This window comes from Rattus norvegicus, chromosome 3 (assembly GCF_021556685.1).
Source record: "Rattus norvegicus strain SHRSP/BbbUtx chromosome 3, alternate assembly SHRSP_T2T, whole genome shotgun sequence".
Classification (NCBI taxonomy): Eukaryota; Metazoa; Chordata; class Mammalia; order Rodentia; family Muridae; genus Rattus; species Rattus norvegicus.
The window spans coordinates 117,211,240-117,238,188 of record NC_141536.1 but is presented as its reverse complement, the minus strand read 5'-3'; the positions used below and the strand labels follow the sequence as shown (position 1 = coordinate 117,238,188).

The 26,949-nt window shown below is 49.6% G+C and overlaps 4 protein-coding genes, 5 non-coding genes and 1 pseudogene across 14 annotated transcripts in view; 1 reads left to right on the top strand and 9 right to left on the bottom strand.

The window, feature by feature from the left end:
• The window catches only part of Ebf4 (EBF transcription factor 4), a 68,100-nt gene extending 63,372 nt beyond the window's left edge, over positions 1–4,728 (bottom strand). For 4 of the 5 annotated variants that reach the window (XR_015683409.1, XR_015683410.1, NM_001415850.1 and 1 more), the window contains 2 exon segments: positions 4,313–4,728; positions 3,739–3,860 (listed from right to left, as the gene is read on the bottom strand). Coding sequence is in view for 3 of the 5 variants with exons in the window: in NM_001415850.1 (NP_001402779.1) it covers positions 3,739–3,860; positions 4,313–4,618 (428 nt within the window). In the remaining 2 variants the exon portion in view is untranslated. 5 annotated transcript variants of the gene reach the window in all.
• Positions 4,729–11,423: 6,695 nt separating this feature from the next.
• Rps12l12 (ribosomal protein S12-like 12) lies at positions 11,424–11,935 on the bottom strand. The gene is given in 1 exon segment (NM_001408856.1): positions 11,424–11,935. A coding segment is annotated over 1 exon segment (399 nt). The 5' UTR covers positions 11,855–11,935; the 3' UTR covers positions 11,424–11,455.
• Positions 11,936–12,337: 402 nt separating this feature from the next.
• On the bottom strand, positions 12,338–13,205 carry Rpl31l6 (ribosomal protein L31-like 6; annotated as a pseudogene).
• Positions 13,206–16,070: 2,865 nt separating this feature from the next.
• On the top strand, positions 16,071–21,108 carry Idh3b (isocitrate dehydrogenase (NAD(+)) 3 non-catalytic subunit beta). Of its 2 annotated transcripts, none has more exons than NM_001429519.1 (12): positions 16,071–16,130; positions 16,265–16,345; positions 16,476–16,574; positions 16,689–16,809; positions 18,566–18,626; positions 18,699–18,831; positions 18,928–19,061; positions 19,188–19,290; positions 19,448–19,594; positions 19,883–19,977; positions 20,102–20,162; positions 20,988–21,108. In NM_001429519.1, exons 1-12 carry the CDS (start codon positions 16,095–16,097, stop codon positions 21,060–21,062), a joined length of 1,146 nt encoding a protein of 381 aa, NP_001416448.1. In that variant the 5' UTR covers positions 16,071–16,094; the 3' UTR covers positions 21,063–21,108. The 2 variants fall into 2 exon arrangements, with proteins under 2 accessions (NP_001416448.1, NP_446033.1); NM_053581.2 differs by having other exon boundaries at positions 20,690–21,108.
• A 2-nt stretch (positions 21,109–21,110) lies between these two features.
• Positions 21,111–25,898, bottom strand: Nop56 (NOP56 ribonucleoprotein). The gene is given in 12 exon segments (NM_001025732.1): positions 21,111–21,550; positions 22,165–22,299; positions 22,484–22,605; positions 22,830–22,978; positions 23,319–23,419; positions 23,587–23,738; positions 23,822–24,009; positions 24,321–24,519; positions 24,667–24,828; positions 25,168–25,282; positions 25,591–25,680; positions 25,840–25,898. Coding segments are annotated over 12 exon segments (1,767 nt in total). The 5' UTR covers positions 25,843–25,898; the 3' UTR covers positions 21,111–21,199.
• Snord57 (small nucleolar RNA, C/D box 57) lies at positions 22,366–22,437 on the bottom strand. Its single transcript, XR_015685091.1, has one exon. It is a non-coding gene; the product is annotated as a small nucleolar RNA SNORD57 (small nucleolar RNA).
• Snord56 (small nucleolar RNA, C/D box 56) lies at positions 22,688–22,757 on the bottom strand. The gene has a single exon (XR_015685110.1). It is a non-coding gene; the product is annotated as a small nucleolar RNA SNORD56 (small nucleolar RNA).
• On the bottom strand, positions 23,171–23,256 carry Snord86 (small nucleolar RNA, C/D box 86). The gene has a single exon (XR_015685122.1). It is a non-coding gene; the product is annotated as a small nucleolar RNA SNORD86 (small nucleolar RNA).
• LOC134478803 (small nucleolar RNA SNORA51) lies at positions 24,078–24,209 on the bottom strand. The gene has a single exon (XR_015685126.1). It is a non-coding gene; the product is annotated as a small nucleolar RNA SNORA51 (small nucleolar RNA).
• Snord110 (small nucleolar RNA, C/D box 110) lies at positions 24,938–25,006 on the bottom strand. The gene has a single exon (XR_015685132.1). It is a non-coding gene; the product is annotated as a small nucleolar RNA SNORD110 (small nucleolar RNA).
• Positions 25,899–26,949: the final 1,051 nt, after the last annotated feature.

Genomic DNA, 26,949 nt, shown 5'->3' with positions numbered 1-26,949 from the left:
GGCCCACCTGGCAGCCCCAGGTTCTGAGCAAGACAGAACTTTGCCTTGAGCCTGATCCACCTTCAAGTCTGAGATGTGGACCTACTGGGACCTATCCTGAAGTCATCCGCTTTGGAAGTGGGCTCTGCTGACCACCCTCTACCTCCAGCAAGAACAATGCAGTTCTGCTCAATCCCCACCCTGCCTGGCTACAGAAGTTCCACGTTCATTTCTTCCAAACCCTCCCTTCTCTTCCTTTTTAAGCATCCTAGTGGTGCCCAAGCTGTCCCTTAGGCATCCCCTGTATCCCCAGTGATCATCATGCAGTGCTTGTCTCCAGCCAAGATCTCTTGACCTAGCCCCCCACCCCAGGCCCTGCTAGTCTCAGAACTAGCTCATCAAAGAAGGTAAAAGCAGTAACACACAGGGCACACCCACCTCGATGGTACCCACAGAGGAAAGACCTGGTAGCTAAAGGCAGCTACCCAGAACCTGTGTGTAGATGAATCAGCTGAAGAGAAGGTTCGGGTCAATGGAGGCTTCGGAGTCCCTCTTATTACTGCTCAGTACCTACCCCAAAATGAACGTAGTAACCCAAGTCTACATGGTAGGCAGGGGAAAGAAAACTCTCACGATGTGTTCTACCACTTTCCTCCATGGCTTTCAGTCCACCTATTGGCTATTCACCCCGTTTCTCTTCTGCCAACCCTCTCGCTGTCTACCCACAGGCCGGCCTGCCTGCCAGCCAGGCTCCAGGACGAGGTACAGCTATTAATTATTAAAGCAAACAAAAGCATTTCCTAGCAGGGAGGCTAGCCTGCAGCCGCTTACAGGAAAGATATCCCCAGCTGCCTGCCTCCTCTAAGGCCTTGCTCCTCAAGCAGTGACTGGCTGGTAGGATGGGCAGTGTCCTCCATAACTACTGCAGGACAAAGGCTGGTCAGGTCCCTCTAGTCTCCCCAGCCTAGGAAGCACACCAGAAGGAGAAAAGCACTACCATCTCTGCTAAGCCTGCAGCAGGAAGACTTGTCTGAGGAGGATGGGGAATGGCCTGGGGATAGGTCTCAGAGATAAATTCCTATCGATTCAGGGCAGGAGAAGTCACAGCAATGGCCAGGGGCCTTTGAGCAGACATCCCTGTTAAGGAGACCCTGGCGAGGAGCAGGAAGACTTCCTTTCCCTTCCTATGGGATGGGTATTCATTTCCTCTTCTTTCCCTACATGCTATGCTCAGAATTTCCCTTCTTGTTAGCCGAGGCTCCCTCACTGATCTTAGCAAGCCTCCCGAGCCTTCCTCCTCATCTACTTTCTTCAAAACTTCGGCATTTTAGTAAAGTCAAAGTTTTAAAATTGGAGAGGGGTAGCTGAGGGAAGTAGGGCAGTTGCTGGAACATACTGAAGTGAAGGGGGGGTGGGGCCTGATGGAGAAGCCTTCTGCAGCCATCTAGGTGGACTACTTAAGCCTGTGGGCTACAGCAAGAAAGATTAATGGACTGCCATCTTTGCTCTACAGGGAAGCCTCGGTCGTCACAGCCAGGAAGAGACAGACCGAGGACTGCAGAGCCTGACCTGTAGTTTAGGTAACATTAAAAACTGTCCCCACCCCACCCCTCCAAATCCCCCAGGCAGGGAGGATGGTCTGGCAGTCTTGTTGCCTCTTCAACACCATCGGCCATTACCATACACACAGAAGCCGGGGAAGAAAGCAGGGGTCAGGCTGTGATGAGCCTTGAATGCCAGCTGTCTGGGATGTGCCAGACCCAGCAGCCTGTGGTAACCATCCTTAAAGTGGTGAGTCACAGTATAGGACCAGGAGTCAGAATGAGGTCTAGAATTCGAGAGTGTTAACTGGTAAAAGTGATATCTGGGGACACTGGGAGTGAGACTAGGTATCCACAAGCTTTGCAAACCGAGTGGCTGTTGGGTGAGGATGAGGAAGACACAGGCCATCCACACCCCGAAGCATTGCAGTGCAGCCAGACAGGGGAGGAAGATGAAGGGGAGGCTGGGAGATGGATGTTTTTTGTTACGTTTTGGGAGAGGAAGACCTGAGCAGAGGACTTGGTGGCAGGGGGTGGGGGGTGGGGGTGTACACACAGAAGAAAGGGCAAGCAATGTGGAAAGAAATGAGAACCAAGATTAGCTTCCCCTCTGGAAGTGGGAAGAGAATCGCCCAAATGTTTGAAAACTCTCAATCTGTGTCCTAGAATGACAGGTTCCAGACTTGGGGCCAAGAAAGCTCAGGCCCGAAAAAAATGTTCTGTTCAAACCTTTCGGCTTCAGTTATGTGTTCTTGGGGACTCGGAATAGACCCCACTCAAGAACCTTTCTCTGTGTAGATAGTGCTGTGGGTGACCAGGAGCAATGAGGCTGAAAGTCTCACATCCAGATTTCTTGCCCCTTCACCCACCTTCAAGATATCATCCCTGGCACCCCTGCTTCTCCTCATCTAACATGGCAGCCTAGTTAGGTAGAGAGCAAAGTCTGAAAGAAACAGGATCTCCCACTCTAATACACTCAGCTAAAACTTCACGAAACCCCCTCAACTTAATGAGAAAACCAAAACCAGCAGAAAAGGGGGCACAAGCAGTTTTAAGCATAGCACAAGACAGACCTTAAGGAGGGAAATGGGAAGGAAAGACACCAACACACCGAAAGCAGTTGTGTTAAACAACTGTGATTGTGTTTCTATAGTCTTTAGCTAGATGGCTCTAACTAGAGACTATAACTTACTGGACTTGGCTCATCTGGAATATCTTTTCCTGTCCAGGAGAGATCACTCAACAGAAAGCTCAGCACTCTCTCTGTGAAGACAGATGTGCAAAATCACTCATCCCTTTGTCCATAGAACATTCTGTGTCTACTATCAGTGAGGTTGGGGTGCACGGCAAGTGATACCTGAACAAGTTTGGATGTGTGAATGGGAGTGCTGTGCCAGCCGTGGTCTCCTTTGACATCCTTCAGATACTGGACAGCAGCTATTTAAACTTCCTGAAGACCCAGTGCCTACCCTGTCCTGGCTGTCCTCGGGGACCGTCCCTTCTTAGTGCTAGGCACCACAAGCTCCTGATGAGATGTATAACCTCCAGTCCATATTGGATGCTTGGAGGGAATGTTACAGAGATCAGGTCCCAGCTGCTTCAGTGACAGGGTTAACAAGCAAGCCTTCAAAGTCCCCATCCAAATCCTGGAGCCCATTCCGAACAGAGGTCTCCTGCCTTGACCCCTACACCTTCCCCTTAAAAGTAACCAGAGCAGATCCTGCTAATTTCCAAGAGCTTCCAGTCTCCTTCAGGATCTACCCAAGACCACCCAATGAGGAGTCTAGCCCCATTCTCAACCCTATCAGTTCAACAAGGCTAACTGCCCACTGGCTTAGCCACTCTTCAGCCCCACCCACATCTCTGAATACCACAGAGTTTCTTGCCATTCTTGTTGGGTAGCCGCGGAACTGGACAAGTGGAACGGTAGAGACTGCACAGGAAGAAGGGGCTGTACATCTTTAGACGGCTAGTAACTGTGGGTCCTGGCTCAAGGTGTACGGGAGGGAGGAGGCGACACCAACTCCCCTCCGGAGCCCTGGACCATAGTGAGCAACCCGCCCCGTATCCTCAGGAAGAAGTCAAACTCACACCGGGCGAACAGGAGACTTCGTCGGGACAGTCAAGAGTTAGGACTCCTTCCACCCCTTGCTCCAGAGTAGCTGGGCGTGCAGGATGAAAGGCGCAACCAGCGTGCTAGGTCGGTTGGAGCGCTTACCTCTGCGCCGCGGTGCTGGAGTCCAGGATGCCCGCGCTCTGCATCCAGGAGCGCACGGAGCCCAGGCTGGAGGGCAGCAGCGGCTCCTCTTTCAAGTGGAGCCCACCGCGGGGCAGAGCGTCCTGTGCGGGAAACATAAGGACCCGCAGTTCGTGGGCGCCCCCCACTGCCAGGGATCCCGTCCCGCCGAGACTGTGGGCGTCTCAGCTCAGCCCGACCCGACGGCACCAGGAGCCTCCAGGAGCGCAGCGCTGCACGGAGTCCCGGTGCCTCAGTGCCGCTCGCCTCTCGGGTGCTCTTAGAGAAAACCGGTCCCCGGGCGCCGACGCTGTCCCCTCCCCTCCCGGGGCGGGGAGATGGAGGGATTCCCCCGCGGCCTGAGCTCCGGTGAACAGACTGAGAGCGGAGCCCGCACCGGCTCCGCACGGAGGCGCCCCAGAGGCGCGCTCTGGCGGCTGCCCAGCGCCGCGGTCGTCGGAGGGGGGGCGAGCGCCCCGCGAGGTGCCCGCCCTCCCCCCACCCGGGCCTCTCCCCCGCCCGCCCGCCCGCGGCGCCCGCGCGGGGCGCTGATTACCATCCGAGAGGGGGAGGCTGCGGCCGTGGAGGTCGGCGGCGGCGACGGTGGTGGCCGGGGCGGCAGCAACAGCAGCAGACGCGCGTCCCGCGGAAAAGCAGGGCCGGCGCTGGGCCAGCAGACGCAGCCGCCGCCAGACCCCCGAGTGCCCCGGCGCCCCGGGCCTGCCGCTGCCCCGGGCGGCAGCACCTGCAGCAGGAGCAGCAGCAGACCGGCCGAGTCCCCCCGGGGCCCGGTCCCCGCGCCTCCCCGCCGCGGACGCCGCCGCCCGCCGCTCCCCGGGGCCTGGCCGCGGGCCCTGGCCATCCCGCCGCCACCGCCGCTCCCTGGGGAGCGGGAGCCCTAGGGAGGGAGCACGGGCAAAAGGAGGGCTGTCGCAAGCGGGTGGGCCCAGGGGACTCGGGGCCAGGGGAGGCGGGGGCGGGGCGCGAGGCCGGCCGAGGGGCGGCCAGGGACGTGACATCATCGGGGGAGGAGCGGCCGGGCTGGGGCCGCGGCGGCGGGGCGGACCCTGGCGAGTCGGTAGCCGGGCTGGGGGCCACGGCCTCTCCCCCGCCGGGAAGCTGGCCCGGGCCCGGGAAGGCGAGGAAAGGACGGTCTGGGGGCTGCGCGGCGAGGAAGCCCGGCCTAAGCAGGGCAGCTCGTGACACTGCGCTCGGGAATCACCACGGCCTCCCCGTCGCCACCAGACGAAGCTCCAGCATCTTTGTGGTCCCATCTCCTTCCCCTAAGTATGCGCCGCCCTCTCCTCAGCCAACGCTTGATTCTGGGAGTCGCTGCACCCTTGGTGCCATTTGACCTCGGCTTAACCTCTGCCTCTGCTGGCTGGTTTAGTACTTAAGTGTCTCTCTCACCTTGTGGTGGGAATGGGGCCCCAGCCAAGTTGAACTACCTGAGTCCTTCACCTCCTATTCTTGTTCCTGTCCCTGGGTTCCCTGAACTTAAGTTTACATTCCCACCTGAGCTTTTGAAAAATCTCTTGATTTCTGAAAGCAAGAAGTTTCTCAAAGGCTCAGGTGAGCTGGGCTCTTAACCGTACGCCCAGCTCACCTCTTTAGCTCCAGCCTTCTTTCTGAGTCCATTCATCTTTTATTTCTACCCAGAAATCACCTGGCCTTCGATCTTGGGCCATAGCCATTCCTCTGTGTCTTACAGGCTATCAGCAAAGCTTGGGTTGAGTCCAGCAGTTTCCTGCAGAACAGCAAAAGGGGGCTAGGGGGATGGCCTTGCCCTTGTTGCTGTTTGCACTCTGAGATCTCCATCATCCTGGGGGTGAGATGGGGCATGCGCCAAGTCAGCTCTTAATATCCTGCCTAGCACTGACCCAGAGGAAGAACCCCAGGGACACCAGAGTTTCCCTGTCTCTTCTCCTGACCTCTTTGGTCTCCACTCCTCTCATTTTGCCCAGTTTTTCAACACCCGTCACCTGTGAAGGAGGAAGAGACACTGCCATCTCACACAGACTTCTCACACACACACACACATCTTACCCACAGAACTATCAAAACCAGGTTTCTCAAAGTGAATTCTTTCCTAACTGGCCTCTACATCCCTTTAGCCGACTCTAAACCTTGTCCCTCATAGTATGGCTCCTGGATCAGTGGCATTGACATAGGTAGCTTGTGACAAATACGAAGGAAAACCTTCCCAGACCTGCCACGTCGGAGACAGCATCAGAGAGCTAGAGTGCTGGGATCACACATGCCAGCTCCTACACCTGGCTAAGACTTCCCTTTCTTAAAAAAACCCCTCCCCTTCTCCCCACCCCTGAAAGCCTTTGCCCCTCTTGTTTCTGCAGTTTACAGGAGTATCCACTAAGGCCACTTTGCCAGGCTCGGCTGGCTGCTCCTGGAGGCTCACAGTCTGATTCCTCCCTATTCTGCTTTGACTCCGAGGTCCACTTGAGCCTTCTGGCCCTCAGACCTGCAGTATCTAACCGTTTCGTCTCTTCCTCCTCCTCCCACCCATCTGATGAAGCCAGAAGTGTGATCTGAGGATGCTGGGCTGCTGAGTCTGCCCCGCCCCCTCATTGTTGTTCTAGAATCCATGTGTTCTCCACAGACTGTGAGGCCCTGTTTGAGAAGACCACATCCTAGCTTGGGCTTTGGTCTTCTGTCTGTGCTGACCATCAACTGGGGAAATTAGAGCTGGGCTGGACCATGGGGCAGGAGAGGAGCAAGAAGAGTCTCTGCCCCCTGCACAAGTGACTGGGCTCCTGGGCCACAGTGGCCCAATTTAGTTCCCACATGACCGTCCTTCACAAGCAAATGTACCCTCTGTGTGTGTCGTCACACATCAGCCCCTCTGGCAGCCCCCGGGCTTTGGACTGGGATGGGGTAGGTAATCTCTGGTACACTTTTCTTCTACCTACAGCTGCCTCTGTCAGGTCTTCCATGCCCTTCTCTCTGCCCCAGTCCCCTCAGCAAATCTGATAGTAACACACTTCAACACTAGACTCCCTCTTCTGTCTCCAGGGTGTCCACCCTAACCCCCTCCATCCTTCTGCAGTTCAGCATCTCTCGTGGCTTCTCACATTGAGGGACCATTTAGGGACATTCCAGGCCCTTTGCTGGTTGATCCAGTATCTCTCGCCAGACAGTATTATTCCCCTTGCTGTGTTGGTGTCTTGCTTACCTGACAAAGAGCTCTTCATTGACTGAAGTCATTTCCATAGTCTGGGCTGTTTTTTCACTCTGCCATCCCCTCCAGGAGGAGCACTCGAATTTAGGCATGCAATGCTTTTCTTTCCAGGGCGCAGTGGAGTGAGTCCCTGTGCCTTTTTGGTGGTGCCTTGTGGTTCTAAAAAGATTTGAGGGACAAGTGCTCAGAAATAACCTGGGAAAATGGTGGAATAGGCTGACCTGGGAAGGTAGCATGGAGAGGTAGCGGGCATTAGTGGGGACTTCCTGTGTAGTTTCTACTCTATCCTAATTAACCCCATGGAATAGACAGGAACCAGGCAGGATGATGTTTAAGACCTAGCAGACCGGGGTTGGGGATTTAGCTCAGTGGTAGAGCGCTTGCCTAGGAAGCGCAAGGCCCTGGGTTCGGTCCCCAGCTCCGAAAAAAAAGAACCAAAAAAAAAAAAAAAAAAAAAAAAGACCTAGCAGACCCTGCAGCCTCAGTGAAGGGCTTCTGGGTTAGAGCTGCTGAACCTTCTGGAAGACTTGGGGTATGTCCTGGACAAATGTTAGAGTAGCCATTGGGATCAGAGTCAAATATCTCTCCAGATGCAGCCAAAAGTCTATTTCTTGTAATGATGTTTTATTTTACATTACTTATCTCATTTTGGGGAAAGATTTACCCCTTTCTACTTACTAGGACTGCTTTATAGATAAGAATTTAAGGGTTATGGAAGCATGGTAACAGACAGAGGAGGCTTGGTCTGAGCCTATAGAAAGTGCCTTACCCTACTCTGGCTCAATTAAGGTGTCACTTTTGGAACAGTTAGGTCAGAACCTCTTACCTCACCTTTTTACTTCACAGACATTCATGCTCATGTTCAAAAAGATTCTTGTCTTGTGCCCAGTCCTAGAGCATAAGTGGAAAACAGAGCTGAGCGGTGCCCTCCTGAAGCTCACGGTGGTAGGCGCATAAACATCAATGTTATCCCAGAGGATTGGACTGTCAAGAGAAGGAGGGATGAGATGAGCGCAGAAGGGCCCAGGCCTGGGAGGAGAGATAGAAGGATGAGCCTGTGGAACTGGAAGACTGGCTACACTTCAAACGTGGCAGCTCCCAGCACCTGGGGTGCCATGCTGGTACCTCCCTCACCATGCTGAGGAGCTTAGCGTTGGCTTTTTTTCTTTTTGTAAGTCTGGTCTTGAGATGGTACTGTTTAAACAGAAGAGCTGTTTTGCTCACACCCCAGCCCAGTGAAAACTGTGAGACTCAGACACAAAGTCATTTTAGGCTGACTAGTGCTTGAGCAGTCTGTCTATTGTGCTATAGTGCCCCCTGGAGTCTCCAGAGTGTTAGGTCGCTTTTTGGATTCACTTCTTAAGTCACCTGATAATTAGAAAATAAAAACAAAAATTCAAGCATGCACTAGTCATGGCTTCTCGCACATCCCAGGAAGTGAAGAGAAGGGCAATTTCAGAAAGTTGCCGGGAGGCTATGTTTCAGCTCTCAGTCTTCCTTGCTATTGACTCCTGAAGTCTCCTCAGTTGCTTCAAGAAAAAAACCCGTTATATCGGGTCTTGCCTGGGGATTTTTCCCTTCCTGTGGCCTGGCCTGGTGTCTAATCTGAACCATTCAGTCCTAGATAATAAAACAGTGGGAGGCATGACATTGGAGCCTTTGGTGAAAAAGGTGAGATCCCATTTCATTGCTGTGAAACAAAGGCAAGATCTTCCCCCTCATTATTCTAGGCCGTCCACAGCCCTGCCAATCACGATGAATGTCAAAGAAAGCCAGCCTCAATCTCTCTGGGAAATAGGAAGCGACCACTTTCCCTCATGATGAGAGGAATGTTTGTCCATTCTGTGCTGTTGTGCAGAGCCACGCTGACTCACCTCCTTCCTGGAGAATGACACCTAGCACTGTCTCTGGACAGCTGCTTCTTAGCTAGTTAAAGGCAGTGTTAAAAAAAAAAAAAAAAACCTCTCAAGGTTGAGGAGCTCTACATGGCTGCTGTTTTGTTTTTGTTTGTTTTTTTTTTTCAGAGGCCAAGGCTATAATTTAGGCAGATGAGGTCAGACTCTTGTTTGTAGTAGTAATATCTGTGTGTATGAACTAGTAGGTTTTGTCCCAGAAGGAAAAATAGAAGTAAATCCATGAATTATCTTGTTTATATTCTGATTACAAACTGTTTGCTTACTTGCTGTGGTCAGGCTTAACTTCAATGGCGTGGCAGCAAATATAACAAACGTGTATGCGTTTACATTTTAAGGCGTAGGCAGTACTACTTACAGATCAGTTAACCCGGGATGGAGGACCAAGCTACCCATTCCCTTATCTTCGTTCCTTTTGGATGTTTATGGGATAGCCTCTTCCACTACGTAGCTTTGTCTGTGCCAGAACTCATTATGCAGATCAGGCTGGCCTCTAACTCACGGAAAACTTCCTGCCTCTGCCTCTGGAGTACTGACATCAAAGGTGTGTACTACCACGCCTGGCTATTTCCTTACCTTTATGGAGAAAAGTGTGTGTGTGTGTGTGTGTGTGTCTGTGTGTCTGTGTGTCTGTGTGTGTGTATCTGTGTCTGTATGTGCGTGTATGTGTGTATGTCTGTGTGTATGTGTATGCCTGTGTGTGTGCGTGTGTGAGCACACATACACTCATGTTCTGGAAAGCGACAGGAAAGGAAGCTGTCACCTAGAAGTGGGGCAGGCCGTGTACAGTATGGGACTGTGTAGGAAAGGCTGCTTTTCTTGTCTGGATAAAATAGAGAAAGGATGTAGCAGAGCCTAATTTTTCCTGAGGCTTTTCATAGGCTCTCTCCAATTTCTTTGAGAATTTATTGTGGTATATTCACATGAATACATATATATCCTGAATCCACAAATATGTATGTAATATATAATTATAATATTCATAATTGTAAGTTTTTTAAAGAACCCATTCCCTCCAAAAATAAACTTCAGCTCCAACCCCATACTAAATCTTCTGATGGTACCTAGAGTTAAATAAGAACAGTGTATGTCCAAGATAATGAAAACATAAATTAGCTATGCATGACGGCTTATGTAGAGCTTTGCGAGTTCAAGTCCAGCCTGGTCTACGTAATGAGTTCCAGGATAGCCAGAGCTACGTAGAGAGATCCTGTCTCAAAAACAAAACAAAGCAAAACAAACAACACCACTTAGGTGAAGGGGCCCTTGCTGTCAAACAGGCAGTTGAGCAGTGGGAAGAGACAACAATGAAAACCCACAGCAGGATTGGCTTTTTCAACCTGGGTCAGACTTTGGGGAGTCTAATGCTGGGAAGTTCATTGTCAGCACATTTAAAACAGTACAGTTTGGGAAAAGGTTTCCAGGCAACAGTCAATCGAATCAGTCCAATTCCATGTGCACAATAAGGCTTAAGGTGTGAGTACACAGAGACTTCTACAAAGTTCATGAAATCGTGAGGGTGGGTTCTACAGCTAAAAGGTGTGGTCTAACTGATAGCAGGCTACAGAGTGCTCGAGACATCTTCCCTAAGGGTGGGTAATGGTCTATGGAGAGAAGAGGTGGGGATGACTATTCTGGGGAATTTGGATGAGGTCTGCTCTATATCGAAAGGTGGGCAAGGTCTGCCTCCAGCGATAGGAAGAAAGTCACCAGGTTGTTAGCAATACCACTCTCAGTCTTCTGGAGAGAATGCAGGGATTTTGATCTTTATCTCCCCCACTAAGGAGACACTCCTGCATGATTAACATTCCTGGTTCCCTTAGTGCTTCTCTGTGAGTACAGAGACCTCTGTGGCCCTAACAATTAAGGCAGGGTCAATGGAGAGTGAGATATGCCCCTTACTACTCTGTAGCTTTTGAAGACAAGGATTTTTGTCTTTTGATTTTTTCCCCTGCTCTTCTGCATCCATAGTGCATAGAAAGGTGCCTGGTAAGCAAATGTTTGTGGAATTCAGACTTGTCTAGGGTGCAGAGGTCAAGAGCTCGTGCCCGGTTGGATGTGTGATGTCACATAGGTTATCCCAGAGAGATGAACTCGATGGGCTCACGCAGCTACCCTAGTCCCACTTCATCTTGCTGCTCTGTCCCCTCCCTAGAAAGGAAACAAGATCTCTTTCTCCTTAGGCTTTATGGACTGCGGAAGCCAAGCCTTTGAAAAGTGCCACAGAGTGGACCTGTGGACTGGAGATCCGATGTGAATAGGTAGCTTTAATTGTGCCCAGTTTCAGTTACCTCACGGATACCTGGGATGCTGGGGGGGGGGGGCTGTCATGTTATGATAAGTATTCAGTGCTGCTTCTTAAACATTAAATCCAGTTTGCAGAATCTACTGATTTGTGTGATGTCTGAGTTCCTACCCCAACTGCTTCGAATGACCAACGTGGTATAACTGAACGGGATGGAAAGAGATGGAAAGACTCTAGACACGAGAAGTTTCCAGAGCCTATGTGATCTGACTGCAGCGTATGCTTGTGTGAGGGTAATGACAGGTGCTCTTTTTTTTTTTTTTTTTGAGCCAAAATTTTATTTATTCATTTCTTGCATTTGAAGTACTCCTCGATGACATCCTTGGCCTGAGATTCTTTGCCATAGTCCTTAACTACAACGCAACTGCAACCAACCACTTTCCGGGGTTTCCCCTCTCGATCGATTTTACAGAGGCCTACCCATTCCCCTAGTTTCTTGTTGTCATCAACCTTTATCAGGTTGATCTGGTGCTCAGCACAGAGTGCCTCCACCAGCTTGACATACATGGGCTCATCACAGTTGGATGCAAGCACGCAGAGATGGGCTTGGCGCTTGTCTAAGGCTTTGGCAGCTTCGCGTATGCCACGTACTAGGCCATCGTGGATGAGGGCGGTCTTCAGCACCTCTTGTAGAGCAGTGTTGACGTCCATTACACCTCCAGCAGCTATGCCTTCCTCGGCCATGGCGGTGGATTACGGGTGACGCCGAATCTTGAACGCACCCGAGCTTCCGCCTCCGCAGAACTTGGCGGCGGCAGGGGAAAAAGCATGACAGGTGCTCTTATTTGAGCAGAATGTTGGATAGCGAGGCCCCAGGTTCTGCCCATACATTCCATATGTGGGTGATTCTCTCTCTCTCTCTCTCTCTCTCTCTCTCTCTCTCTCTCTCTCTCTCTCTCTCTCTCTCTCCCTCTCCGTTTTTTTGCTGACACGTGGACACGTGGGTGATAAGTGTATTATAGGGTATCAACCAGAAAGAATACTTAGACATGGGTTTAAGCCACTAGAAAATCTTTCTCTTCTCTTCTCTTCTCTTCTCTTCTCTTCTCTTCTCTTCTCTTCTCTTCTCTTCTCTTCTCTTCTCTTCTCTTCTCCTCTCTCTCTCTCTCTCTCTCTCTCTCTCTCTCTCTCTCTCTCTCTCTCTCTCTCTCTCTCTCTCTCTCTCTCGGCAGTTCTGTAACTTTATTTGACATTCAGCAGTTAGTTCTCATCCACATTGACCGTCTGTAGATTTTTGAATGTGGTAACAGGCATGTAAGTTACCAGTGTGTAGAGCTTGTTTGGTGAATCCTCATCCTCATTACGCTTTCTGGACAAACGTACTCGAATGCAGTACGGAACATTCCTTATTCCCTTGGCCCAGATGGCTTTATTGAGCCTAATGTCGATGCACACATCTGGAGTCCCCACCTCCTTCATGGCAAATTTCCAAATTTCTTTGAGTGCCCGAGGAGCACGCTTCTTGAAGCCCACTCCATGGATGCACTTGTGAATGTTGATGGTGCATTCTCGGGTCACCACTTCGTTGACGGCAGAACAGTCTTTCTTCTTTTCGCCACCCTTCTTTGCCGGAGCACTCCAAGTTGGAAAAGAAGGGCGTGAGGGATTGTGGGATGGAAAGTCGTGTAGCCGTACAACTTCCGGGTCACGGGGAGGCGGGTGGAAAGTCTTTATTAGCAGGCTAGTGACTACTATACTGTGTGCAGCACCATGCCTTTCTCAGGGTGAGCTTTTAAGCGCGCACACACACACACACACACACACACACACACACACACACACACACACGTCATCCTGGGTTGACATACATCAGCTAACAAGAACAGTTAGCCAGAAGTGAAACTACAGTAGCCAAAAAACAAGGTTAGTACATTTTAGAGACTTCCCCAGAACTAAGGCATTTGATGGATTAGGTCTTTTTTTCCTTTGGCAAGTGGTGCTGTGTATGTGTTGACTGAGTTTTATGGCCAGAGTGGCACTTCCACCATGGACGCAGTTGTGCTGAGGTCTGTCTGGGAGCCAATTACCAGTCCATGATCAACTTGAAACTTGGTATTATGTCGCATACTGTACACATACACCACCTGTGTACACAGCGGTGCTCCTGAGAAGAGCCCAAATCGACTGCTTATTAGGTATCTGCCCATTTAAGAAAAGATTCATTTAGTACATTTCCATTGCAGCATACATACTATACAGTGGAGCAAAAGAATTAGCTTTTTTTTTCAGGGCATGGTAGTGCACACCTTTAATTCCAGATCTTGGGAGGCAGAGGCAGGTGAGTCTATGAGTTTGAGGCCAGCCTGACTTACAGAGTCAGTTCCAGGACAGCTGGGAATACACAAAGAAACCTTGTCTCAGAAAAAAAGAAGAAGCAAAAAGGAATGGGTTTTCACATTCTCTATGACATAGCATCCTATGACATGTAAATTAGCATTGAGAGAAAATAGTAAATTATGCAAAGGTAAGCATATCAAGTATGAAACTATTTATGAAACATACACTAAAACCAATACTATATTCCCTCTCTCTCTCTCTCTCTCTCCCCTCCGCATGTCCGCATGTGTGCACACTACGAAGCTTTTGAAGGACACAGCTGGCTGCCTGTGGTTCGACTGACAAGTTTTGCCCTTCTTTACTATTCATGTATTTAAGAGAACTGCTGTAATTAGTCACTAATCAAAATACTCTGGATAGTTAAATACTAGTTAAAACAAACGAGGCAGATCTCAGTGAGCCTAATGTCAGCCTGGTCTTCACAGTGAGTTCCAGTTCAGCCAGGACTACATAGTGAGACCCTGAGTAAAAAATTAATTAACAGAAAAATGTCTGCTTTGAAGAGCTCTTCCTTGGTATAATCCTCACTCTTCGTCATGTCTGACTTCCTGGAATTGTGCACGGAATCTTCCCAGGCCTTTTCTAGTTTAACTGGCACACTGCATCAAGGATGACCATCAGTACTGTGGGACTGTGTCCTCATCTGTAGGGGCCCCAACTTCATTGTTACTGACATCTGTTCAACGTGCAACACTTCTATCTTTCACACTCAAAGACTCCTGTAAGTGCTACTTTTTGAATAATTTGGAACCTTTGGTTCTTTTCTCACTTGCCTCTCAATTAGAACTTTTGGACTGTTTTCACTTATCTCCCAATTCCATTTTCCATTTTGTCAGAAGCTTTGAGTTTATCTTTCTGGCAAGATGACCCTTATTTTTTTTAATTTCTGGTTTTTTTTTTTTTTGAGACAGAGTCTCTTTACATAGCCCTGGCTGTCCTGGAACTCACTATGTAGACCAGGATGGCCTTGAACTCAGAGATCCTCCTGAAGATGGCACTTTTAAATGAACCCAAATGTTTGCTTTCTCCATGAAGCCACCTACAACTAAATAAAGATCATTTACATGGTCACCAGACTCAACAGTATTGCTCATAAATCTCTCTTTTCCTTTTCCTCAGGTTTAGAACATACACTAACCTTACTCCTCATTACTCATCCCATGTGCTTCCTCTCTTCACACAAGTCCATTCTCCTGATTCAGCCATGGTGCTCACAGCCCTACCTGCATGGCATTGAAGCTGCCTTGCTGAGATCCTCTTGGCTAGCTGGTCTGCCCAGCCCACAGTTGCCTCAGCTCAGCTGCTGGTCATTATTAACTGCTGCCAACTCCCTCCTTTGAAAGCTGTCCTTGGCCCATGTTTTATAAGAGCAGAGCCACTCGAGGAAGAATGATCTCGAGACATTACCCACATTTCGTTGCTCTCCAGTGTCAGGCTGGGGAAACTCCAGTAGAGGTCACTCTTGCTGAACTAACCCTCCCGTGCCCCACTTTTTTTTTTTTTTTTTTCCCCTGTATTGAAACATTCCGTCTGAGAACACGGTTCCTAAGTCACTTTAATGACTTCTCTTCATCTCTGACTCTGGTGAGGCAAAGACACCACTTTTGCCTCCAATCTGCATTCCTCTAGACTGAGTATATTTGATTCTGTGAACACTAGTTTATCCCACAATCACAGATGGAGTTCTCCCTCTTCCAAAAACCTCTCAGACTCCATCTTCAAGAAATCGGGTCGGGGTTGGGGATTTAGCTCAGTGGTAGAGCGCTTGCCTAGGAAGTGCAAGGCCCTGGGTTCGGTCCCCAGCTCCGAAAAAAAAAAAAAAAAAAAGAAATCGTCATCACTGGATCACTCCTTTGATTTCTCATGGTTGTCGGAGAAAAGACCGAACAGGTCTTACTTAACACAGAAGAAACCTTTGGGTGCCAAGGACTTCTCTGGAAGAACACCGAAACTCATAGATCACATCTTAGAGGCCTTTCAAATGGATAAAACACATCTTTCAGATTACAAAGAAAATTCATTGTGTTGGTATATGATAATAAGAAAATTAGCTTGGAGTGGATGAGGCGGCTCAATGGGTAAAGGTGCTTGCTGCTAAGCCTTTGACTTGAACTCAATCCTTGAAACCTACAACAAACAACGCAGACACATAAATACCCAGTAGCTGAATTAAAGGAGAAAACAGACACATCTCCCATGCAATGTGTGTTCATACAGTGCTTCTAAGTGACTAACAGTGAGTACTAGTTAAGAGAATAATGCATAACAGAAACATTCAGATTCCCAAGACTTCTCAATTTTATTGTTAAACTCACGTTCTTGTTCAATAAATGGCCACATATTCTTGGATGTTTAATTTCAAGAGAAATTAAATCTGACGAATGAAAATAAAGCAGACAGACAAACTGGTTGTGTGTTCTGTGACCGAACATTACCAAACCGAAGGGCAGAACCTAAATGAATCGGTACACCCTGACATTGGTAGGGGAGAAAGAATCACCGAGCTTGCCAGGTCTGACAGGAAGTCTAGCTCCCACGACCGCGCTCGCTTCCGGCGTCACTTCCCCGGCGACTCCCTCGGCAGAACATGGCAGCGCTGAGCAATGTCCGCTGGCTGACCCGAGTGAGGCCCGGGACGCGCTGGGCAGAGGGGTGGGCGTGAGAACAGAGGGTTTTTCTGCGGTTTCCAAAAGAGGGCAAGGTCATCGCGGTGTAAGGGGTCTGGGTGTCCCCAATCTGACCTTGTGTCTGTCGCAGGCGGTGCTCGGCGCTCGGAACTCCGGGGCATGGAGAGGTCTCCGAACAGCAGCTTCGGCTCAAGCCGCTTCACAGAGTCAGGTACGCTCGAGTCCGGCTTGGTTCTCGCCTATCCGTTTCGCCTCCTTGCCACTCCCCTGGGTTTCCCCTCCCCACCTCGCTCTCTCTCTGACTCCCACTTCTGCTCCATCTCTGCTGGCCCCACTCACAGGCACAAGATGTGAGGGTGGAGGGTGCCTTTCCTGTGACAATGCTACCTGGAGACGGTGTGGGGCCAGAGCTCATGCATGCTGTCAAGGAAGTGTTCAAGGTGAGTGGCCCGGGGCGGGGAATGGGTGGTGGATCTGGCTACAGGTATAGATGGGTTGAGTTGGAAAGTTCAGACCTGACCCTGCCTGTCCTGTGCTTGGACTTATCCCTGAAGGCTGCTGCTGTCCCTGTGGAATTCAAGGAGCACCACCTAAGTGAGGTGCAGAATATGGCTTCTGAGGAGAAGCTGGAGCAGGTGCTGAGTTCCATGAAGGAGAACAAAGTTGCCATCATTGGTTCGTATGGCACTCTTGTCATTTAAACTCAAATGAGCAGTGTTCATAAAGCCTTTCTCTCTGCAGTGTGTATATATCAGCTTTCCAGACTGTCCTCTACTGACACTCAGGATTTTTTTTCTTCTTAGTGGGAAACCAGGAGTTAGTGAGGTCAGGAAGGGTTTGGGATCTGCTGAGTCTGTGTCACCGTGGTCAGATGCTGTTAGTTGTGTCTGTGTGTCCCTTCTTTTTTGGTTTTTGTTTTGTTTGCTTATTTCGTTGTTGTTTGTTCTTACAGGTAGGCTTTCTCTGTGTAAACCAGGCTGTTCTGAAACTTTCTGTAGACGAGGCTGGCCTCGAATTCACGGAGATCTGCCTGCCTCTGCCTCTCAAGGACTGAGATTAATGTGCCGCCCTAACCCGGTGTTCACTGCCCATTCTAACCACTCCATTTCTTTTGCTGTGTTTTATTCCCCATATTGGAATATTAATTAATTTTTTGCTTCTAGGCTTTCCCCTATAGGCCATTTTTCTAATCTGTTGGACAGCCTGACTTCCAAGGGCCAGCTTTCGAAGAGGAAAGTCAGTTCTTTATAGTCTGGCCGTGGCTTTCCTGTTTGCCTTTCTACAACTTGTTCTGTGCTTTTCTCACAATCAGCTGTCCTCATTGTCCTGAATACATGCCACTCTGTCACCTGTCAGGATCCTCACTCACTTGTAGCATTAGTTTTCTATGGTTGCCATTGGATGCTACGGAAAACAGCACATATATATAACTGAGTTCTTGGGGCTACAGTCCCTCTGCGTTCCTTGGGGCAAGGTTGATCCTCACTGTCAGAATATCTGCTTTCTCCTTGTTTCTTCTTTGTGCATGACTACTGTCAACCAACAACCCCTCTCTGTCTCCCCAGGCCCTAGCGTTTATACACCCTCTGGGAAGCTCCCAGAGTTCCAAACGTTACATAACCACAAACACTATCTGATCCTGGCAAAACCATGCCCAGCATAAGGCAAACCATAGTCGGCTGCTATGGACAGTCTGAGGCAGGCCTGAATCTCACACCTGGGGGTAAAAGAAAAACATTTGTATAATATTTCAAAATTCTCACCACAAAATCCTCATTTATAGTTTCTCCCTGCCCCCTAGTAAAGTCATGTTTATGGTTTCTTGGTGGAAGAGCATGGGCCTATCATTTGGGGGATCACTGGTCAACCCACTGAATGTACTTGAAAAAGAATTAACTAAACTAAGTGCCAGCTTTTCTGTAACATTGCCTGTTTTTATCAGAGGGGATTCCTCTTCTGTGTTCCTACGCTTGCTGTTACTCTCATCCCTACAGTACTTACAGTGTCTTTCCCAATGTAGCTTACTCATTGAGGGCAGGAGTTGTGAGGTGTTGATTAATATCCCTGTTGGCCTTACGTACATAGTCAGTTTTCAGTAAGTAGCTGAGAAAACACAAAGTCAGTAGACACAGGAATATAAGGAAAGCCATTGACTCCTTAGCCTTGCTTTTCAGCTTGGTATTAAACCCAGGTTCTTTGATTTTTTTTCTTTTTAAATAGCCCTTAGGTCATTCAGAAATTTCAACAGAGTGTCTAAAACTAAAGCATTATGCTCAGTTTATCTAGTTTTAATCAAGTTATTCTCCCTCGTCTCTTGCCACTGTCAATAGACGGCTTGAGGGATTCAGGAGTGGGAGATGGGAGTCTAGGTTGTCTGAAATCAATGGGGACACTCGTCTAGCATTACTTCTCCTGTACTTTGTTGTCACAGGAAAGATCTACACCCCAATGGAGTATAAGGGTGAACTAGCCTCCTATGATATGCAACTGAGGTAGGTAGATAGGTAGGCGTGGGTCTGAGGGGCTGATCACCTGGCACAAAGCTCATGACTGTCTACTCTCAGGCGTAAGTTGGATTTGTTTGCCAACGTGGTCCATGTGAAGTCACTTCCTGGATATAAGACTCGGCACAACAATCTAGACCTGGTGATCATTCGAGAACAGACAGAAGGGGAGTATAGCTCTCTGGAACATGAGGTAAGGCCCAGAAACTAGGGAGGACAAGGAGAGACAAGTGAGAGGTAGGCCTCCTTATTCTTCCCTAGTGTCATCCGACACTTCCCTTCTATCCAGAGTGCAAGGGGTGTCATTGAGTGCCTGAAGATCGTCACTCGAACCAAGTCTCAGAGGATTGCAAAGTTTGCCTTTGACTATGCCACCAAAAAAGGGCGGAGCAAGGTCACAGCTGTCCATAAAGCCAACATCATGTGAGGCATCGTTTTTTTTTTTTTTTTGTTTTTTGTTTTTTTTTTTTTTTTTTGTGGGCTGGGTTCCTGGAGAGGCATTCCCCTGAACTCTGTTGATTGATTTTTGTCTCTCTGACCTGTGAACAGGAAACTTGGAGATGGGCTGTTCTTGCAGTGCTGTGAGGAAGTTGCTGAACTGTACCCTAAAATCAAGTTTGAAACAATGATCATAGACAACTGTTGCATGCAGGTAAGGCCCTTTGTGAGTTTCCAGAAAGCTGGGAGTGGAAGCCAGTCTATCCATCCATCCATCCATCCATCCATCCATCCATCCATCCATCCATCTATCTCTCCCTCCCTCCCTCCCCCTCCCCCGCAGAACTCTTATTCTCATATTTCATTCCTAGCTGGTGCAGAATCCTTACCAGTTTGATGTGCTTGTGATGCCCAATCTCTATGGGAACATTATCGACAATCTGGCTGCTGGCCTTGTTGGGGGAGCTGGTGTGGTTCCTGGTGAGAGCTACAGTGCAGAGTATGCAGTTTTTGAGACGGTGAGCAAGATTATTTTTTCCCTGGGCATGGTGATGCATGCCTTTAATTCAGTACTTGGGAGGTGGAGACAGAGGCAGGTGTCACCTGTACCTACCCTTTCCTGACCTCGGGTAGGTCTGCTGTATCCTGTCCCAGTGCCTCACTTGTAAATAGCTATGGCTGCCTCCTCTCCCACCCTACAAGTCACTTTAGCCTGTCCTCCTCCTGTGCCATAATATATTTTGTAGACCTGTTCCTCTGCACATGCCTGTCTCCTTCCAGTGACTCTGGTTTGCTCTTTCCCACAGGGCGCTCGGCACCCATTTGCCCAGGCAGTGGGCAGGAATATAGCCAATCCCACAGCCATGCTGCTGTCAGCTTCCAACATGCTACGGCATCTCAAGTAGGTTATAGGGAGCTGAAGTGGGCTCTCGGGTGGAGGGTGGGTGTTGGAAGGGGAACACAGTGGGAAGGAAAACAAGGGTGGGAGTGTTCTGGTTGCATTCTCAGCTTCTGTCTGTTGACAGCCTTGAGTATCACTCCAGCATGATTGCAGATGCAGTGAAGAAGGTGATCAAGGTTGGCAAGGTAAGTTCCGAAGGCTTCAAGGACTCAGCACTGTGCTATCCTGTGCTATTGTGGGGACCTGAGGGACCTCTCTCCTCCAGGCCCCCACAATATGCTGTGATCTCAGATCTCAGGGCTGTTCTTCACTTCCCCTCTTGGCTGTTTCATCCTCTTGGTCTCCTTTACCTTAGTTCCATCTGCTGTTCCTTTTCCTGCACCACCCTTTGCCCTTGGGTCATCTGAATACAGACCTTGCAGCTTTGCCCAGGGTGGAGATTGCAGGCAGGGTTAGCAGCCTGGTTTCCCTTCCACTTGGTCTCATTTCCTGCAAGGTAACCTCATCTCATCCCTTCTGATGTGCTCCTCCTCCTGTCTTGTGCTCCGGTACTGCCTTGTCTGCTCAGGTGGGCAGTCCTTGACCACACCTGCTTACTCCCTTCCACTCTTTCCACATCTTGTCTTTCTTGGTCTCCATCTCATCATGCTGCCCCATCTCCTTCATGGGCTCTCTCTTCTTCCCCCACGGCTATTGCTGGTGGTGGCTGTAGGTCCGGACTCGAGACATGGGAGGCTACAGCACCACAACTGACTTCATCAAGTCCGTCATCGGCCATCTGCACCCCCATGGGGGCTAGAGCCCTTTACTTCCTCCTTCAAAAGGATCATGCTTCGAATACATCCCTTCAGTACAGTGGACCAGAAGAGACCATCTAGACAGTAGACAATAAATAACTGCTTTTCTGGCAGAGGCTAGGTTGTCCTGGGGGCTGGCTTTAAGGGTACCACCTCACAGGATGGGCTGTTGAGACAGGGCCCAGACTGTAAGATTATCACTTTTTCCCACAGGTTCGAACCTCAGATATGGGTGGTTATGCCACATGTCATGACTTCACTGAAGCTGTTATTACTGCCCTATCATAAATCCTATATGCCCATGTAAAAATAAAAATAAATATAGACAAACACATGTTATCTGGTTTTGCGTTTTTATTGGGGTTTATCATGGGCAGGAGGAACTGCCACCATAAAGTATGCCCCTCCCACCAAGCAGGTCCATTCTAATCCTCCTCCCGGGCCTTCTGCGACTTTTTCTTTTTCTTTGTGCTGCTCTTTGTGCAGCTTGCAGCAGCCTCAGGCTCCTCAGAAAATTTCCTTTTCTTCTTAGGGGTGATGGGGCTTGCTGCCTCTTCAGGTTCACTGGCCACTTCCTCTTTAGGTAAGGACTTCTTTTTCTTAGGAACACTTATGCTGCTAGTAGCCATCTCTTCAAGATCACTGGCCAACTCCTCCTTGGGAAAAGCTTTCTTTTTCTTGGTTTTAGGCAAAGAGACAGGTGGGTCTTCCATTCCATTTTCCTGTAGGGTTTCCTGGGGTTTTAGCTTTTTCTTCTTAGGTTTTTCATTTACCTCCTGAAGGGGGAATCAGACATGGGATATGTTGCTTACATTTGTTAGCCACAGCTCCCATCAGAATTCAGGCAGAAGAGCAGACCTAGTACTTCTGGTAACTCAATAATGCAAGGGCACTTTGGTGATCTACTCTCAAATTTAGAATTTCCCTGGCCCTCTTAACCCTAGAGAAAACCCCCTGTATGCTGGTCATGATGGACATCATGCAGAGCTCCCAGGGGACCCTGAAATGAAAGTCACTAGTAGCTAAGATTTAAGAGGCCCTAGGGGACAATTCTAAATGGTCACATTGGTGACCTCCCTGCCCCCACCCCCCTTCATGAGACACTATCACCTCCAGACACAGAACAGGGAGAGCAGGAATTCACACTACCCCTGTTGAGGACTCCTGGGAGGCAGCCGAGGACAGAGCACACGGCCATGGAATGGGCCATGTGCTACAACCAGCATTCTGGGCTCTTGTCAAGTTCTCTCAGCACCTATCTCCTCCCTATAGAATCAAGAGGTAGTTTTAGGTGTTTGGTCCAAAAAGCCCAAGCTCCAGACCATGGTTTGATGCCCTGTGTGCTACTGTTTGGAAAGCCTACAACCTCGGATGTGTGCAGAGGACTGACCTCACACTCTTCCGGAGTACTACTGTTTTCTGAAGAGGCCAGGGCCAGTGCAGCCAGTCGCTTCTTTTCCTTCTTCAAGCGTTTCTTCTCCTGTTTTTCCAGCTTTCTGGTTATTTCAGCAGCCGCTTCCTCTGCCTGGCAAAAAAGCAAAGTGCTGAAAACCAGACAACCTCCAACTTGCCATAACACTTCTGTCTTGCTGGATCAGGCTCATTAAATCAGTTTTATCACCTCCATTTCTGAAGGTCAGGTTGAGTCAGTTCATCATCTCCAACAGTAATCTTTGGGGTACTCAGCTACCACAACAAAGTACACTGACCTGTACCACAGCTTCTTTCATGACATCCAGGTTCTTCCGTGGAATCTCTCCAGTCTCATAGAAAGAAAGCCGCTCTTCAACTTGTTCCCGGAGTTTCTCCCCAAATACACTTGTGGGGACCTCTAGATGTGTGTGTATGTATAAACAAAGCCAATTACAACTCTTGACAAGACAAATGACTCTCCAGTCCCTCTCCCCTCAGCTTCACTCAGACCCAAAGTGTCAACACTCACTAGGTGAACTCTGTTGACGAAAAATATTACCATCATTGTAGAAGCTGCCAAGGTAGGTTGCTTCCCCCCCCAATGTAACCCCTTCACTCAAATGCCAACCTCCCCATCCATACCAGAGAAGCAATCAATTCTTGAGGCAATACTGCATTTGTTTGCTAGGTATCGGGAGATACGGCCTTTGTTCTTTGCAGCTGCTCGGCCAATGAAAGTGGAATGAAAAATGAGTCCATATTTTGGTGTGTTACCCCTTGTCTTCAGGGCTCTGTGAGAATATTCAGTGAACAGTTTAGTCAGAAGACTTGACCTAAACGGTCAAGTTCCCCTCTTACAATTTCCCACCAGACTTGGCTGAACTTTCTACCTCAACGTGCGCCAACCTAGCTCCCAGAGACAGAGAGGGAAGGCATTCAATTTGCTGACCTGGAAACTTGGTCCCTTTTTGCTGGGCCCTGGGAATCACTCAGACACTAGGACTGGCCATCACTCCCATAGTAGAGGCCTCTATAGGTCAGGTAGTCCTGGTCAGCCATCACTGTAATCCCCAAACAAAGCAGTGGACACCAGAAGCAGCACCTGACATAGGCAGGCGCCCTCACTGGTACCTGAACAGGGCCTTTTCAGCCCCAAGGATCTGCACTGTGGATGCTGGGTACTTGGCCAGGTTGGTGAGGCTGCCAGCATGGGCAATGAGACGTGCACCTACCTGGAGAGAGACCCAAGGAGGGCAGGTGAGTGGACAGAAACCTGACCTACCACTCTTTCCCCTCTCCTCCTCCCCACCATGCAACAACTAGGGACAGCATGCTAGCCACAAGAGCGGTACAGAATGCTATGTTTTACTCCCCCACTTTTGTGTTCCCCATGACGCACCGCTTCCCCAATTAAGGCTGACAGGCTGGGGGCTACTTGGCTCATCTTGGAGCGAAGGTAATTGTGTAGGCTCTGGCGATACTCTGACAAAGACACCACACGACTGGAGAAGCTCTCGATGTTTATCAAGTCGATAGCAGATATGTCCATGCCTAGGAAACACCTAGTGTGAACAGGGGGACCAGATACTCAAGGAGCCTTGTACCTTATACGGGCTGCCTCGCTCCGCACTGACCCATGGAGGACCGAGAGGCATCCAGAATGGCCTTAGCCTTGGCTCCATCCATTGTAATTTCTTCTAGCTTCTCTAACTTTTCTTCATTTAGCTCCCTGCGGTTCCCGATGAACTGAGCCAGGCGACAGTATGTAGCATTGTCGTTGATAATCTTCACCAGCTCTGGAAAGTGGTACCCATACCACTCCCTGCAGAGGGACAATCACACCTTGACCCAGCTGTCAAACCTGATCTCAGGTCCCAGGCTCCCTCAAATCACTGTCTACCCATTCACAATACAGACCAGGCATGGTGGCCTAGGCTGAGGTGTACACAGGGTAGTTTATTCTGCCTCCTCTTTCTATACAGTCAGTGTAGGAACACAGCCTGTGGTAAGCACAAGGAGGCCTGGCTTTGGTCCATGATTCTACCCACAAATTATCAGCCTTGCTTGACCTTAAGTTTGCATTAGCTAAACTAGGCCGAAGAAAACCAGTGTTTGGTGGCCTCTGCACCTTACCTGACACGCATGGAGAAGGTATTGATATCTTTATCCAGTTGGTCCAGAAGGCTTATAGACTGAATGATCATGTTGTCCACCCGGTTCACATTAAACTTAACTTTGGCACGAGAATAGCTGTGTCCCAGCCCTAGCTGGGCTTTACAAGCAGAAAGATCTGTCAGACCCTTCACCAGGTTATGGAAATGCAGACGAACCCCTAAAAAGAAGGCAGGACTATGGTTAAGGACCTTTCAGAACCCACATAACCACTCATAGCTGCTTACTAGAAACCAGCAGCCCCTCTCCTGGCCTCTGTGGTACTTCATCCACATAGTAGAGGCAACACACTGAACAGGACTCTTACCTCGAAGGATCTCAGCTATCACACCACCAGTCTGGCAGTTGTACCCCAACTCTTCCTGTATAGCAGCACCGATCTTGGGGTCTCCGACCCCCAGAAGTACTTTCTTCTTTTTAGATGGCAGGTATGTCTCCAGGAGCAGGCGGAGGTCCTCATGAACAACACCTTGGAACAAAGAACACAGCTCTTAACACGACGAAGAATGTCCCAACTGTAACAGAGGAAGGACTGTGCCTCCACTCCGACCATACAGGAACACCCATCCCTTCAGGCATTGCTCAGAAACATGGAGTCATCATCGATCACTCAGGGGATTGACAGATTTTTCAAGTCATCATTGCAAAGCCTGACTCAACCACAGGTCCGGGAGCACAATTGTGAAGCATTTAACTGTTTTAAACTGCCATCTTGTAGGTCTCAAATAATGCCTAGAATCTATCAAGCTTAGAAGAAAATCATCAGCCATTCAGAAACACGCGTCCCGGGGGGGGGGGGGGAGCTCACCTTCAGACACAGCATTAGCATTTTCCAAGGCAACCTGGGATGAAGAAAAGGGGCAAAAGGCCACCAGACGAACGACATTGTGGAATTTGCCAAGGTTAAGCACACACTCCTCCACCTGTGGAGAGGATGAATGGGCTTTCTTTGAATTTGGCCTCTACCGCGCAGTAAAGCAGGAACACCAGCTGTTGTAGCAATTGGTGCCTAGGCCCGCATCCGGACTCTAATTCTTAAGAAATGAGAGTATGAGATGTTGATCTACAACCTCTCCTATTATATAGATTAGCCTTAGAGTCCCCTCGTTCTACAGCTCTGCCCCCCTCCCCGTTCGGTGCGGTCGGCCACGTGGGAACACGCGGTGCATGCTGGGGTTTGGCGGCCTTAGGGGCTGCATTGCAGCACCACGAGCCCACCGATTCCACTCACCTGCGGCAACAGCAAGCTGATCTCCTCTACTTCCTTCAGCGCTAACAGCGCGTAGCCGACCGCATGCTCGAAGAGCACGTGCAGCAGAACCTGAAAAGGGAACCGGCGCGCGGCCATCAGTCAAACTTCCGAGTCCGCTGGGCCGCTGCTAGAGCAGGCCCTGGCCCAAACTCCGAGCCCAAACCTGAATGCAAACCCAGACGCACACTGAGGCCTTCACAACGCAAATAACCCACAACCACTCCTCACCATGGCGCCTGCTCCGTGCCCAGCTCGCAATGCGGGTAGCGCGCTCTGGCGCGCGGAACCAGACTGCGGAGGCCACGCCTTCTCCTGTTGGACCAATCAGAGGCTGGGGACGGAACCATTACTAGGTCTTCGGAGGGATTTGCGGGTGTGGTATCGTCCGTCGGGCGGGTTGGATTACGCGGGCGCGAGCGGGCCTGCCCATCTGGGCCTCTGAGCCTGAGCGAGCTGAGACTGTGTCCGGAATGAATGGCGCCGGTCTTACCGGCAGGCCGCAGAGCCTGGAGATCATTCTTCTCCGTTTTTCGTGCTTTTGTTACCCATGTGCCGGGAGGCGGAACTCGGTGAGGGAACGAAAGGCTCCCTGATGAACTTTGTCGGTTTCCCGCTGCCCAGACAGTCCTGGTCCTCGCCTTCCGCCTGGGACCCGGTCCCCGACGCTGCAGAAATGGCGGCTCCTTGCTGCCTGCGTCTTCCTCTTAAATTTTGTTGTTCAAAAAAGTGTTGGTGCGGGCAGTGGCGTAGATAATGGCGGTTTACCTCTTGCTAGTTCTCTTCCTTGCTCTGCTTCATAGAACCGAGCTCTGCTCGGCACCACGTGGTGCTCATGGCTGAGTGGGCCCTGAATCCTTCCAAGAAGATGCTTTCTTGTTTAACAATGTCATTTGTAGGCACACCAAGGTATCTAATTTAAAATTACTCTTGCTTTAAAGAGGGAAAAAAACCCACATAACTTTAGTTTTAGCATTTTAAGTCCCAAACTTGATTGCCTCTTAGTCTGTGCCTTAAAGAAAATAATAATGCTAAGGGGATTCTCTACCTCCCTTCCCTCCTCATTTTCTTTCCATTCCCCTCTTCCTTTCCTTCATCCTTCCTCACCTCCTCACTCTTCCTTTTTCCCTCTTCCCTTTCCTCCCTTCCTTACCCCTCCCCCCCACCTTCTGGCGGCTCTGTAGCTGACTACGTGTATGCTCTTTGAACCTCTACCAGTCCTGTGTATCTGTTAGCGAATTCAAGGCAGGGCCTCCACCAGCTGAACTCTACTGCAACTCCTAAAGGGATTTTGAAAATTCTTATAACCATAAGGCACATTTATAAGTTGTATCTGATTTG

Coding starts and splice junctions, on each gene's coding strand:
- Idh3b (NM_053581.2), top strand. CDS start 16,095: ATGGCAGCGCTGAGCAATGTCCGCTGGCTGACCCGA. Junction 16,346..16,475: donor AAGCCGCTTCACAGAGTCAG/GTACGCTCGAGT, acceptor CCCCACTCACAG/GCACAAGATGTGAGGGTGGA. Junction 19,595..19,882: donor AGTATGCAGTTTTTGAGACG/GTGAGCAAGATT, acceptor TCTTTCCCACAG/GGCGCTCGGCACCCATTTGC.